Source organism: Vollenhovia emeryi, unplaced genomic scaffold (assembly GCF_000949405.1).
Source record: "Vollenhovia emeryi isolate VEMERY1.0 unplaced genomic scaffold, V.emery_V1.0 DF939122.1, whole genome shotgun sequence".
NCBI classification, from domain to species: Eukaryota; Metazoa; Arthropoda; class Insecta; order Hymenoptera; family Formicidae; genus Vollenhovia; species Vollenhovia emeryi.
Window position 1 is genome coordinate 1,972,172 of NW_011967244.1, and position 15,201 is coordinate 1,987,372.

The window sequence follows — 15,201 nt, forward strand, 5'->3', positions numbered from 1 at the left end:
GGACGAATGAACAGACCCGAAGGTCCCGTGACGTTGTGCGGCGCTGATTGGCCGGCGTTGAGGAACGAGTCCAGAATTGGCTGGCCAACAGCCAATCGCTCGGCCCGACGACGTCGGCGCGCGCCTTTACGAACCGACTTGGCTCGCCACCTCGGGCTAAGCGTGTTTGTCCCACAAGGTCGATCACCTTGTCTAGCCTCCTCGATGGACGCATTCCAAAACATCCGCTCGCGTAGAGCCTGCTGCTGTTAGCGAGGTTCGGCCTGGGCCAGGCTCGGCGAACGCTCGACGAATGATTGCCGCGGGCAGGAGTGGGCGTAGCAGCGGGACTCCGAGCGCCAGGACCGCCAGGACTGCCGGGGGTAGTCGCGCACCGAGTGACAGTTGGTCGCGCCGTCGCGGAGCATCCTCTTCCTGCGGCGGGTGCCTGCGCGGAAAACGGTGAGACGGGGTCGCGGAGCGGACGTGACACGGAGGAGGATGCCCGGCCAGCCCGGCGACGTGGGTGCGTGAGGCCGCGGACGATGGAGTCGAGCGCGCTCCGCCTCCTCGAGGAGCCCTCGTGACGCTGCGACAGGCATGCATCAGAACATGCATCAGAACAGGCGGAAGAAGAAACGGGTCAACTACGGGGTGAGGGCGGTCGAGGTGGTGCGCGGCGCCAAGGGCTTCGGCTTCACGATATCCGGGCAGCAGCCGTGCATACTCAGCTGCATTGTGCAGGGCAGCCCGGCGGAGGGCGCCGGCCTGCGCGCCGGCGACTACCTCGTCGCCGTCAACGGTCACAACGTCAGCAAGGTGCCGCACGACGACGTGGTGCAGCTGATCGGTAGCTCCAAGGGCATCCTGCGGCTGCAGATCGCCGAGAACTATTACTCCGACTCCTCGGACGAGGAGGGCCACCTGGCCACCGTAAGATCCAAGCCCAAGTACGCGCACAAGCCGCGGGCCGCTAACGCGAGTGCTTTGCAGTTGCAATGCAGGGCGGCGAAGGTGGTCAGGGATCTGCAGAGCGGCGCGATGTTCCACACGGTCCCGGCCGACCTGGCGGCGCCCGACCCTAAAACCCCCTACGATTGCCCCGCGCCGCATTACCGCTGGAACATGACCAGCCCGCTACCGCCGCCGCCGCCGCCGGCGTCTCACAAGCGCGACTCCGAGAAGATCGTGCACAGAACGGTCGTCGGCTACCTCGGCACTATCGACATACCGAATCAGCTGCATCCGTCCTCTATGATGCAGGTACGTTTCCGACGGTGTACGCGTCACCTGCGTCCAACGATTTTGCTAGGCCTGTTCTTTATTACTGCACTACTCAACTAGTGCAATAAGTTCAAATGAAACAAATAGATTACCTCTCATTCCAACTCATTGCACCAGTGTGCACTAGTTCGGGAGTGCGGCAATAAAGAACAGACCCAATGTCGAGCCGAACGTGCAACTTGCCCCGGCTCCTTTTCCCGAATGCGATGTAGCGGTAACGTCGAGGCGCGGTGTAAGCTTTAATTTATTCCCGTTGCAGGTCTTGAGAAAATGCATCAAGAGACTGAAGGCCGAGAAGCGAAATCCAACCACCGTCCTCCTCACCATTCACGTAGCCAACATCAAGCTGACCAATTCGGAGAACCGCGTTATCGCCGAGTATCCCTCGTACCGGATAATATTCTGCAACTCCTTCTCCGAGCAGGACAAGCAGTACTTCGGGATATTGACCAAGTCCATGAAGAACACGGACGACATCGTCTCGAACTCGTGTCACGTCTTCACTATTTATTACAAGCTGATCGACCACGAGGTGCACTCCCGCGCGTGTAACGTGTTCGGATTTATGTGTACAAAGTCGTCGGAGCTGAACGTCTGCCAAGAGTTCCCCGACAGTTGTACGAGCCTGATCGGTGCCATACAGACGTTGTACATATCCGATTGCACCAACGGGGAGACGAGCCCGTACAACGAGGCGCGCATACGCCTGGACGCCGCTTCTCCGCAGCCGAGCAACATCAGCACGTCGACCGCCCACTCGAGCAACAGTGACTCCGGAATTGGTTTCAAGGACGACTACGTCAGCTGCTCGGGCAAGAACGCGAACGACTGCGACCGAAGAAGGCAATATTCCTCCAATATGCAATACAGGGTACTTGCTATCAATCAGTCTGTTATTTTCTGTCAACGCCACCTCTCTTCGCTCTCTAAACTCGATCTCTAAATTCTCTTGATTTACTGGGCCGATGCTACAAATAGTTTTCAATCGCGGTGAGCAGGCGAGGTAGTAGAAGTGCAAGTTTTGTTTGAAGAAATTGATTTACAACGTTAATGCATCTTAAACCTCCAGACATTTGTTAAAGATACTTTCGATAACTCACAAATATAACGCATGCATGTTTTAAAAGTAAGGGAATGTGTATTTCACAGATACAAAGTAATAAAGGATATAAGAGCCAAGACGGATGTTAGAAAAATTTACCTCAGCCAGGGTTTGAACCTGGACCTCCCTCTCACTAGGCGGGCGTCTCGCCAATTCGACCAACGAGGCAATTTAAAAATTAAACTCCATTTAGACACTAACATCCGTCTTGGCTCTTGTATCCTTGGTTACTCCGTATCTGTGATTTCACATCAGAGCCCTGTGAATTCCATTTGAATGCATATTGGCTCTAATCACTCTAGATGTATCATTTGCAGAATGTAAGCGCGCGATTATCCAGAGAGCCGGTCAATGAGGCTGCGGGACACCGATTGACAGTCCGCGCGACCTCGGAGGCCAGATTGTGGTGCGAGGAACTGAAATTCGACCCCTCCAAAGGTAACTCGACCAGTTCGAGACATGACGCGGCAAAAAATGAGCGTCCCTCGCGCAACTTTTGGAATTGCTCCGAGAAAGAACGAGGAACAGAATTCGCCTACCTTCGGAGCTTGTGCGCGACTGTAACAGCCGCGAGATGTGGTGGGGAACTACGAAATGTGCTTTTCACAGAGATGCGGCACTTGGCGGGGAGTGGGGAGGGTGCGACCACCACCTGCGCCGGAACATCTGCCCCTGCTGCGACGGTGCGCATTATGTTGGCCAGTACGTCCGTTGGGTCCCTCGCGTCCGTTTGCACCGCGGCGCTGCTCGACGGCATCGAGGACGCGGCGGAGTCGTCTAAAGTCGCGCCGAGAGGTACCGAAACGGAGGGACTGCAACGTCTCATGGACACTACGAGCAAGCTCAGCCCGAAGGTGTACTGCGGCCAGGTCGCCAAGTCGCTGGTGCACAGCCTGGAGGACATCAACTCCGGCATGGAGTACGCGCGGCCGCCCTACTGTCACTCGTATTCCGGCAAGTCCGACAAGCCTCGTCCGTGGGGAAGCCTGCAGGAGATACGGAATTTTCGCAGCAGCGCCTCGGACAATTGCATAGTGAGGGATTTTTCCTTGTTCGCTTCGATCGGTCGTAGTTCTCGGGAGATTTGTCCCCGTCCGTTTCGCCGGTACACGTAAACCTGTCTCACATTTTACAGTCAATTCGTATATTTCAGAATCGTCTTGAGTGTCTCTTGAAATATTTCGTAGCCAGTAAAATGATCTGTGGAGCATCCATACGGATCATTTCTTTGCTAAGCGCTCTTTGAACGTGCACTTACGATAACGTTAAATATAAAAATTGACTATAAACAGGCCTTAGTGTGCACGCAGTGCGCACTAGTGCAAGCAATCGGATTCGCTATGAATTAAAATGCTATTCTGTGTTGTGTGGCTTGTAACACGGTGCTTTTCTATTTATAACTTGAGGAAGTTGTACCGATTCAATAATTGCATTGCTTGGCATTCTCAGAGAAATCGTATCCCTTGAAAACGGCGTACGCCAGGTCATTTTAATTTATCGTTATGTGTTATCTAAATTACCGCGAGCAAACGTATCTTTTTACGTCAATTAGCGAAATGTACGCGAGATCGTATCTTTTTCCCCCCTCGTTTCTCACGAGTTCCGATTCTCGCTTCCGAAAACGTGCGTCAAGTAGCGTCAACGCTCCCGTAGGATTTTGTCGTCGCGAACGATTTCCGGTTCCTCCCGTGTACTCGTTATTCACGGCTGCGTCATCGTTTCCTGCCTCTGATTCGCGCTCGTGCAGGCGCAGGCAGGGGTCAAGTGAAAACGAAACAGCCAGAAACCAGACCGGCGGCTCTGCCTGCGAACGCGTTCCCGCGTTTTACTTACACGCGCGTGCGGCTACCTTGTATTTGGCGTACGAGCGTATCTGTCGCTTCTAGGAATGGGATTACGAACTGATGCGACAGATACCGTTCGTCGAATCGAGCTCGCGTGCTACAAATTTGTACAGATTATCTCGGTGATCAGGTACTTCCTCTCTTTCGAATCCTCCGACGAACTCGAAGTGAGCACACCTCGTAGCGAAAGCCAATTTGGGAAGTAATTCTCTTGTTTCCGATTTTCACCGACGTCGTTTAACTTTGATCTTGGTTTTAAATCATCTTTTGTCTCTTTCTAAGGGGACATTTAAAAAAAGAGGCAAAGAATGAATTGAACTGACTGTGAGATCAAACACTAGTAGCACAATATATTGGCGCAATATTGGGAATTATTGTAAATCTATTGTGTTCCCAATATTGGTCCAATATTATAAGATAAACGCCTCCTCTATATTGGTCTAATATTGTATCAATTTTAGACCAATATTCTTATTACATTGTTAAATATTGGCCAATGCACTTCCAATATAAATCTAATATTACATAATTATTATTGTGCAATATTTATTCCATGGCCAATATTGGCTTTACGTGGGACAATATCGGCCAATGCATTTCTAATATAATCAACATTGGACCAATCTTTAGCCAATTTCTAGCCAATGCACTGAATGCACTGTGCTACGAGGGAAGTTAAACGACGTTGGTGATAACAGGCATAAATCTCCTTGTTGAAATTCTTTCAAAGTTAACAGGGACAGAATATGAAAATTATAGTCGCACGGTGATCTCGGGAAATGATAGACGAGAATGCGTAACGTCTCGAATATCCGTGGGCAGCGGCAAGCCGAAACGTTGCGATTCTTAAAATCGCAGGACGACGCGAATTAGCATAATGGCATTGAGGGAGGAGCGTGCTGGCGCAGAATTGAAAATACCTCTCGACAGCCACGTCGCCGTCGACAATGTCTGAAGTAACGTTAAAAAGAACGTTCCCGCGAGAGCTGAGGTTGATGCACCGCCTTTAGGTGCATGAATAGATCTTACGACGATAGACGCAGGGTCGGCCGCATAGAAAATGCCCATTCCGCACGCCTAGAATTCGCCACGTCTTTCTCACGCTATGTATCACAGCCTCTATTAATGTCGCGATCATATAATATCACCTGAAACATATCCGAGACGTTATTCATTCTCATTATCATTGAATCGTACGTTTGTACAGCGAATGCGAGCCGACAGCTCGTATAAATTAATTGTATCAAATCGATCAAAGGTGCGTTTATTTAGCCTTAAGGTATAGGGGTTTTTATTCATTTCCGACGAAGCTGTTAATCGCGCAGAATTACTATCGGCACATCCGCGCCTTGATCCTCAGATTTGAGATGTCCAACAACTCCCTGCGAATCCCTGCGAATCCCTGCGAATCCCTGCGACCGGCTGCGGCCCTGCATAGATGTTAAAACGAGGTTGAACGATAGAGTTCGTCGGTGGAGACAGAGAGGGAAAGGCCGTGGCGCGGGCCCGTTGTAGTAGTGGTAGAGATGGAAGCGGAAGAGGCGCGGGGCGAGCGGCGGCTCGACGATGAGAATGAATCAGTCGGAGCGGCGTCGAGGGAGAGAGAGAGGGAGAGACGTGGAGGGAAGTGGGCCTTGTTCGAGCGTAAAGTGGCCCCAGCCTCGGCGTTGTAACACGCCGGGGTGAACGCGGTAGTAACCGTGCGGCGCGCATGGTGTGTGCGGTCGCGACTATGTCGCGGATGATTGCGTCGTTCCGGGTACTCGTTATCGCCGTCGTCGCCGGCCTGTAGTGTCCTGCGTCGCGTCGCGTCACGTCGCGTCACGTCACGTCACGTCACGTCGTCTGCCGAGCGGCCGTCGCTCGGCGATGCCCGGTCGCCACGCTGGGCGGAGCCCTCGTTGTTACACAAGCGAATCGTCCGTCGTCGACGTCGCCGTCGTCGAGCTATCCTCTACCTGTTCCGTCGCCCGGTGCGTGCGAGCCCCGGGAGGATAATAAATGACGTTGCCGCTGCCGCCGCTTCCGCTGCCGATGCGAAAACGCGTGGCCCGCGAGCGTGACATGGATGCGCTAGCGAGATTGGTACGTAAAAAAAAAAATGAGGCAGGTATTCTTTCCCTCGGCGACGCATTGTTCGGCAAGTTTGGAGCAGATAGGAAAAGTTTCGCCGTCTGTTGTAAGTTAAACGGTCGGCATTGGGCGCGCGGGTAGAGAGCTCGTCAGAGAAGTTGACAGAAACTGCGAACCGTGTCCCGCGCAGGATTCAGCCCGCCCTTCTTCTGCGTTGCGTTGAATTTGACACCCAGTATGTCGGTCGATTAAGTAATAAAGCGAGCGCGGAGGAGAGGTCGAAGTGAACATAAATCAACATCGCACGTACATCTCGGTGGGTGTTCGGCGCGCCGTAAAAACAACGAGTCGAGTCCGGGATAAAACCATCGGCCGTAAAGATCCTAGTAGCACAGTGCATTGGCTAAACATTGGCCCCCATGTCGCTTATATTAGAAATGCATTGGCCGATATTGTACAACGTGAAGCCAATATTGGCCGTGGAATGAATGTAAATATTGTACGGTAATAATTACATAATATTAGATTTATATTGGAAGCGCGTCGGCCAGTATTTGACAATGTAATAAGAATATTGGCCTAAAATTGATACAATATTAGACCATCGTTGCTGAATAGGCATATTGGCTAATTAAGAGAAAGCGTCCGTCTTACAATATTGGACCAATATTATTTCCCAATGTATTGTGCTACTAGGGGAGTGCAATAATTGCGTTCTTTTCAATTAAGCCGGCTCCGCCGATCGTTCATTAACGTCTCCCCCGGCGGCCCGCGCGCGCGCGCGCTGACGCGGCTTATTTCCTTAATTATTGGTAATCACGTGTTTTGGACTCGTCGTCATGAGCGACGACTCATGTTTGTCTTCGTTCAAGCCGCATTCCTCAAATTGCCCGATGCGTTTCAGCTTCCTCCTCGGAACACTGTCGCGACTATTATGAAGAGACACGGTAGTGTCTCTCGCCAAGTTTAAGCGTAGCGAAAAGACGATTGTGTTATCTTTACGCGAGTACGCGAGTTGAGAGACCCTCAGATTATCAGATCTCAATAACGACCGATTCTTGTTATCTTCCCCGAACTTCTCGCCGGGCTGCCGTTCAAGTCGCTCGTCTAGTCGCGCGCGATGTCAATTGAGAAAAATCGTACGTGGGAAGATGAAACGTTGGCTCTGCACTTGTGTAGGCAGGTTCATGGGGAAAGGGGATGGGAAAACGGAGCACGCGAGGCGAAGCGATCCAAGAAAGCGTTTTCTCATAGCGCGCACCTGTTGCGTTGCACGACAGCTGCTGAACCGCAAAGGTTCCAGCTCGGAATGCGCCGGAGTAAATATTAGAATCTCCCCCGGGGATTTCGCGATATAATCGGCAAATAAAGTCGCGAGTAGAAATCGTCGATTGTGCGTAGCAATAATGTTGACCAGCCACAGCTGCGATTGTAGCAATTATCAATACGCCACTTATTCTCCAACGATTTCTATACGTTCATTCTGTTCATATTATGAAAGGAATCTTTCCTTAGTCGAATAATCTAATAACAGTTAACTTAGAGAGATGCGCGAGTTCAAGGAAAAGTAAGAATTATCTAACATAAGTGTATTTAATTTGCCGACTTTCTGTAATATTAAGTTACCTCGCTAATTAGACCACAAGAGAAATTTTTAATAACAACATTTACTTGAAACGAAGTAAAGAAGCAAAGGATGCAATTTTCTTTGTTCAGACGAAACCTTTTGCTCGTTTGCGGTAACGCAGTTTTAATCAATGGGATATATTTTTATTGCAGTATGGCAGTACAGAGTCCTGCGACAAGAACAGCGACTGCAAAGGAGTGCACACGTGGGCAAATGGATTTGAGAAACTGTTGGAGGATCCAAAGGGCTTGCAAACGTTCGCTGTGAGTAGCACGCGATTCCTCTTGCATCTGAACCGTCGGGTAAACCGCAGAGGGTATTGTGTTGATTTCGTGCATTACTAGGCATTTTTTGGGGCATTAGTGGGTATTATTTGGCCTCGCTGGGGCATTATAAAGAATCTAAAAAGATATAAGATAATAAGATAAAGTAAGGGCCACTGGGCATTAGTAGACGTTGGTGTACATGATCTTGGTCAGCGGTTTATCCTTCGATCTGAACGTTACGCGTTCGTCGTGTAATTACTGAACGCGGTTGATCTCATTCAAGGAATTTCTCAAGAAGGAGTTTAGTCATGAAAATATATATTTTTGGGCCGCTTGTGAGAGATACAAGGATACTAAAGATGCCGCTCTTCGCCGTCGATTAGCTTATCAGATATATCAGCGCCATTTGTCGAGTACAGCCGCCGAGCCAGTAAACGTTGATAGTCATGCGTCGGGACAAATTACCCAAGAATTACTCGACGAGGCACCCGCGGATTTATTTCTGCAGGTATGTATATCGTTAAAAGCTTGTGCTTTTCTAAACAAAAGATAACGAATATTGCACAACAGTTATCTTTATTAAAAATAAATGTTTCATTGTTAAGTCTCTCAGAATATCTTTTCTTGAGCTACTTCGTCATGAAGTTGAATTGTAAATTTTGTTATTGTACATCGAATAATCGCTTTACTCTCTCAGGCTCAGAAACAAGTGTTCAACCTGATGAAGTTCGACAGTTACCCGAGATTCCTACGATCGGAACTTTATCGTGCCTGCTTGGAAGCGGGGAGCGCCGTTGTCGATACAGAAGACTGTGATCTACATCTTACGAGTTCGCCTAGCGTAAAATTAAAGAAGAGTCATTCCGATGCGGAAGATCGTTGTCGCAAATCGATTCTTCCCTGGAACAGAAAGAATAGGTGGGTAATTTACTAATTTCATTTCTATCGATACGGACGAAAGTGTCTGCTCGCGCCAAGTATATTTTTATTTCATTTCACTAAAATTTGGCAACGTTATTTTCTACTTTCAGGTCCAAGTCGAAAGATCGTGGTGAATCCGAGTACAACAAAGCTCCTAGCCGAAGTGAGACTATATATAAAAGTTTTACAGTTATTAAGAGAGAAACGGAAGGTAACAATAATGAGGACACCGTGTCAATATCCAGTAGTCGGTCGTCATTAGCGTCGTGGGATTTGGCGTTACGGCAGTCGTTTAATAAACACGTAAGTGTCATTGCAACTAACAGCAATTGGATGATAATGACGTTTTGAGTAAATACGGAATAGTCATTGAATACACATCTTGATGACAGGATTGCCATTCTTTTACAATTGAGTTGAAAGACTGTCGTATGAATTGTATGCGCTAGCATTGAAACATGAAACTTCTACAATTTTTGTGATAAATTTCTTCGTTTGCAATGTTGAGTTATTTTAACGAGTGTTGTGTGTTAATCTATTCTGTAGAGAGTGCTTTTAGTGACATACTTTTTGAGAAAGTAGTTTATGTTGTTATATAATAATCCGGTGAAAGAGTAGTATGTACATTGCATTAATCCACTAAGATGCATCAGCTACTGTAGAATAGATTTAATTCAAACTGCTAGTCTTTTTTTTACTAAGTAAAGTTTTTTAGAAAATAAATAAGAAAATTGGACAGACAAAGATTCTTGACAGTGAAATAATTAATCTAGAGTTGATTAATGTAAAGTTGATAGATTGTTTTAGACTTGTATCGCAAAACAGTATCAGGCTATGTCGTCAATTCGTATGGATTTTAAAATGCCAATGCAAAAATGTCTATCAATCAATATGTACGTGAGCGAATATGTGTTCACTTGTAGTCTGTATCGTCTCACGATGGGCAAACAAATGAAAAGAGAGACCGCGGCAAATGTACGGGTTTATGTCGAGTTATATTGCCTGATGGGTCCACTACTGTAGTGACAACCAGTCAAACCGAGAGCATTAAAGATGTGGTTACCCGTCTCCTCGATAAGCGAGCTCTACGATATTCTAACTATGACGTTCTGATACTAGCAACAGATGAGGTTTGTGCTCCCTTCTGTTTAACCGAATGCAAACATTACGAGAAATACTGTTGATCTCACGCATGCACTTTTCGCTTTTTTTTGCATTATAATTCATAAATGAAGTACCTTCCTCTGTAATATTTTATATTACTTGCACGAAGTGAACATTTCACGGGTAGTGTATTTCTTTTATTTATTATTTTGTCTATATTGTATAATGTTTAACTTGGTGGAGGAAAAGACGAAAATTGTTTGATTACATTTTGTAAAAACGCAAAAAATATCCTGCTATCTGTACATATTTGCCTTATAACTCATATCTTAATTATCATATATTTTTGATGAATTATTGTAATTTAATATGGACCGTCTGTTATATAACCATTCTATAGTATGTATTTATTATTTTATATTGTCGATTTGCAGATGGTGGACACAAAATGTTTTTCATCAGTATTAGCAGGCCAGGAAGTGGAAGTGGTTCTTACAAAAGTTTTAAAAGTAGAATTACCCTCGCGAAGGATAATAAGCGTTATCGCTCACAAGGGCAAAACTTTGAAGGAAGTTTTGAGACCTCTTCTAAATAAATATGGTTTTAATTTAGACTTGATTAGTATTTGGAGCGAAGGCCGTTGCGTTCCTATGGATATTATGGCTATCAATGCTCCTACGCGCATTATTGTAGTGGCGAATGAAGAAGGTTAATATATTAACGCAATATAATTATAAATGAAAAATTTGTACTTTGCAAAATATATTTTTGGAAATGATATCCATATTATATCAATATTTTGAAGAATTTTTGTGTTAAACTCTGTGTGTTAAATATTCTGATATAAAATTGAAGTAAATTGTAATACATCTTAAAATTTAATTAAAATAGGATATTACTTCAATTGCTAAAAATATTCCAATTTTATTAATTAAATGTTATTCTTCCACAGATTTTCAACGGGAGTTGCATACTGCCAAGTATTTAGATGAAGTGCCACACGCCCAACCGACTCTGGATGAAATTACTAATAAAGTATTTGAGGAACTTCTAGTTGGGAAAAGCAGAAATAAGTATCAGTATAGTGAAGGGTCATGCAAGGTAAGCATAACAATGCTCAAAGAATAATTTTCTGTTATGCAACATGTTATTTGTAATATTATTTTTTTGTATTTTATTGTATCTATTTTATCGAATTATTTTACAGTCGGATGATCAACGTTCGGAAAGCTCTTCCATCTTATCTAGCAAATTCTTTCTTCGGGATTCAACAATTCACGGGAAGAAGAAGGTAATATATTTGGTGCTCCTACCTTTCCAATTAAGTAATTTAATTGTTTATGTATACACGCGACTTACTTCCGGTTTTCTTGGTCAAGGCAAAATCTAAGTGTTGCAACACAAATGAGAAGAGTAATGCAAACGATTGCATACATGAGGGAGCGCCCATTAAATCTCAGCCACCACTTATCGCAAAGTGGCGTAACGGTGTAAAATTGCAACTTCCAGGCAGATTTGACGGAGATGGTAAGAACGAATCCACATTCTCTTTTCATGTAAGATGTTTTGAAATCTATTCAAATTTTAAACAGTTTATTTTATAAATGAACGACTCTTATTTCTTTAAATATTAAAAAATAATTAATTACAAATGTCAAAGGACAACAAAATTTTATCTATTAAAATAATTTATTCAAGTCATAACTGTTTTGCCTTACAGATTTATACGAGGGATTGAAAAGGGCACAAAGGTCGAGATTAGAGGACCAGAGAGGGACTGAAATCAACTTCGAACTGCCAGATTTCTTAAAGGTATAATTGAATGTGCATTGCGCATGAAATATTCGGTTTATTTGATTCTATCTTACATTGAGATTTTAAAGTAGTAGAGAATTTTCGTGTGTGTACAAATGTAAACACTTTTCACATCTGTATACCATAAGTTATACATACGTTTCGAATCCTAAGGCTATTAAATTACTGATTAGAACAAGGAGAACGGGAAACCACCGAATTCTAACAAAATGCGAAGGAATCGGGTAGTGTCGGCTAATTGCGAGGGCACCGCCAAGTTTTACGACTCCAGCGAGGATAAGCAAAGCAGCAGCGGATACGAATATCCCGCGCACGTGACTAATGGAACCGCGAACGAACAATTCGCAGCCTTGGTTAATATTACCGAGTCTGTAAGCAAGTGCCTTGACAGCTCGTTCACTCTAGACGGTGACCGGACGCTGGTGGACGGAGATCAAACGATTATCGAGAACGGCTCAGATTCCCCAACGAAAAGCCCGCACTCAGGGAGCTACGGGAGCGCGGACATGTCGCATACGAAACTGTCGAAGCCTCCGCCGTTACCGCCGAAGCCCAAAAATCTTGTCGTAAACGTGGTGAAGAGCGGATACATCGCGTCCCCGAAAACTCTACAAAGGCCTAACCATGTGATCGAGTGAAACAACCGAACACTATGTAAAGAGAAAGATATTTTTTAATTAACGTAACGTCTCGCTTTTAGCATAGCGTTTCATGTGATGCCACGATTAACGGTACGATACCTGAGTAAACTCCTTTATTACGTTTACGATTTATTAGAAGGGATGGCTCCGTGCGGGAGTTTATATCTGGACGGAGAATACAGGGCAACATTAATCGTATTCCTCTATTATGCAGGTTTTTTTTTATTATATATTTACATTCCGCAACTTAGATTTTATCCCGAAAACGTTCTGTCCTGTCGTGCCTTGATCCTAGGATGCTATTGCACGTAAATTTTATTTTACTTATTTCTTATGTTAACGAAATGTCGATTTTTAATCATGTGTTTTCCTGTTAATTTTAACTTTTGTACATATCGCGTTTTGCATTGATATCGAGACTAACATAATGACAGTTTCGTGTCTCACGTTAATCATTTATTTATTTTTTATCTAAATATTTATTTAAAAAATGAATGCAATGATATATTGAGATGACATTTTTTTGTCGTTGTCTAAGAGCGGTCGATATATTTATAGTTGATGGGTCTCGAGTTCGATTCCGAACTTGATCTTGCGAGTGAAGGAATATGACGTAATCCGTTGCGGAAACCCATATCTTTTGATAAGATAGAAGTTTGTCTTTTAGTTTTATGTAATACTTACAAATCGTAGCATTGCTGAACGACGATAGCATTCTAGGATCAGATTAGATGTGTAATGATAAACGTAGACATGATATATATTATATATTTTATATACCCGAGTTTCTTCGCAAACCGTTTTGACCAGAGAAACAAGAAAAGTCCAGGTGACGACAATCTATGCGCTTATTAGGTGATTATAGGAACAAATGTGTAATAAAAAGAAAGGTATGTGCTCCGAAGGAGCATGGTAGGATAAAGAAAAGGGACGCTCTGCTTTCAGTATTTCCAATAAGTTTATTAATTAGATATAACTTCCAAAAAGGATCGCGTCCTGTGTGGTAATTTTCATGAAGTCATTACGCACGCTGGGGGAAAACATACGTGCGTCGCTTTTTGTAACAAACGGAAGATACTCATCGTAGAGAGAATTGTACGAGACAAATTCATTTATATATCGTATTGGTGGGGCATCTATTGCGACATGCTAATATATTGTATTATGTGATTGTCTGAAACTCTTAGGCAAGCTCTAATAAATTTTTTTAATTTTATAGAAAAGCCTCTATCCTGGCCACGCCGTTGCGTCGCTTCCAATCCTCTCTTCGTTGCTAAGGATACTAAGAGAAAAGCCGTTCTTTGTGTATTAGCTTTTACGTTACCCGTTAAGACTAACTGTAAACATAATTATTTAGTAAGTCTAGCTTTTTTACATAATTTTATTTGATTGAAGTATAAAAATCCGAGCACTCGATAGCTCGGATTGAAGTAGTTGTCTTTATCAAAGAAATTGACTCCGAGGCTCGGTTTTTCCATTTTCTGGTTAACTAGAAGTTAGTCGGCTCTTCATCTGTTTCTGTATTATTATCTAAGAAGAGATAGATAATCGACTAATCTCTGGTCAAGATTTAACCAGAAAATGGAAAACTCGAGACTTGCATATTAAGCTCCAACTTTCATTGCGATCTCTCTGGCGAAAAAAATATTTATTGGAGTATTAATAACTGTTGTCAAATGTAATGAGAATGCAATATTTTTTGCAAGATCGCGATATTTGACATTGGATCATTGGCATTTTTATGTTTGGTCGATGTACGTGCTGTTAATTCATTGAATTACAGAGAAATTAATGAAGCTGTAATAATGCACGAGACCGTTTTCTAGGGAAGAACTCTGCATTATCCAGCGAGCGTGACATACTCAAATCTTCGACAACCGTCTTCAAACGGACGCCGTTAGGTGGCGTAACTGTGCTCATTGGAAAATGATTAATTAATTTCCTGTTACACGGGCCTCTTCCTACTGGCTGTACGTTGTTTTTTCAGGTAAAAATAGCTAATTAATTTGCCGCAGATATAACTTATCCACACAGTTATTTAGCGAATCCACGGACCCGAGCACAATACACTGCGGACACTCGCGTACATACATTTGCCAATCATATACACACTCATGTACTCGCGCGTTTCTACGAGCGATAATGCAATAAGAATCAGAATCTTCTAGTTGCGCTATATTCTTTCTTATCGAAGAAACAATCAGTCAATCGACGTCAGTGAGTGCAGTTAGTTAATTAAACTAATTTCTCAGTTAATTAAAATTAGAAAAATGCACGTCCCTTCGTGGAGTTCACGGAGGAGGGCGGTGCAATAATTTTGGATAATTAATTCCGAGGGAGACCGTACCAGATGCAATTTTAGCCGCGAGTCTGGGCAAAGTGTCAATTCGCGTAGGACCCCATCGCGGAATTATTCCGATATATTTTCTCCTAGAGAGCACGATAGCAATCTAGGAAACAATTGAGCGATTCCGATCGGAATCGATTGCGAACATTTCCACGACGATACCCCGGCGGGGGGGGGGCGGTGAGAGGCGGGGGGGGG

General features: G+C 44.6%; 1 protein-coding gene across 3 annotated transcripts; it reads left to right on the forward strand.

Moving 5' to 3' along the window:
* The first annotated feature begins 222 nt into the window (after positions 1–222).
* On the forward strand, positions 223–13,872 carry LOC105569932 (regulator of G-protein signaling loco). 3 transcript variants are annotated; one of them, XM_012026802.1, is made up of 15 exons: positions 227–1,242; positions 1,523–2,134; positions 2,683–2,803; positions 2,975–3,399; positions 8,062–8,172; positions 8,459–8,683; positions 8,873–9,093; positions 9,207–9,399; positions 10,020–10,226; positions 10,635–10,908; positions 11,153–11,301; positions 11,408–11,491; positions 11,580–11,727; positions 11,921–12,012; positions 12,189–13,872. In XM_012026802.1, the coding sequence occupies exons 1-15, from the start codon at positions 580–582 to the stop codon at positions 12,651–12,653; spliced, it is 3,990 nt and encodes a 1,329-aa protein (XP_011882192.1). In that variant the 5' UTR covers positions 227–579; the 3' UTR covers positions 12,654–13,872. The 3 variants fall into 3 exon arrangements, with proteins under 3 accessions (XP_011882193.1, XP_011882191.1, XP_011882192.1); XM_012026801.1 differs by having other exon boundaries at positions 226–1,242; positions 2,683–3,399; XM_012026803.1 differs by lacking the exon at positions 10,020–10,226 and having other exon boundaries at positions 223–1,242; positions 2,683–3,399.
* Positions 13,873–15,201: the final 1,329 nt, after the last annotated feature.

What these genes read in the sequence shown, in the direction of transcription:
- LOC105569932 (XM_012026801.1), top strand. Translation starts at nt 580, where the DNA reads ATGCATCAGAACATGCATCAGAACAGGCGGAAGAAGAAACGGGTCAAC. An exon ending in CCGCGGATTTATTTCTGCAG is followed by an intron (nt 8,684 to 8,872) that starts GTATGTATATCG and finishes TTACTCTCTCAG; the next exon opens with GCTCAGAAACAAGTGTTCAA. An exon ending in CAATTCACGGGAAGAAGAAG is followed by an intron (nt 11,492 to 11,579) that starts GTAATATATTTG and finishes TTCTTGGTCAAG; the next exon opens with GCAAAATCTAAGTGTTGCAA.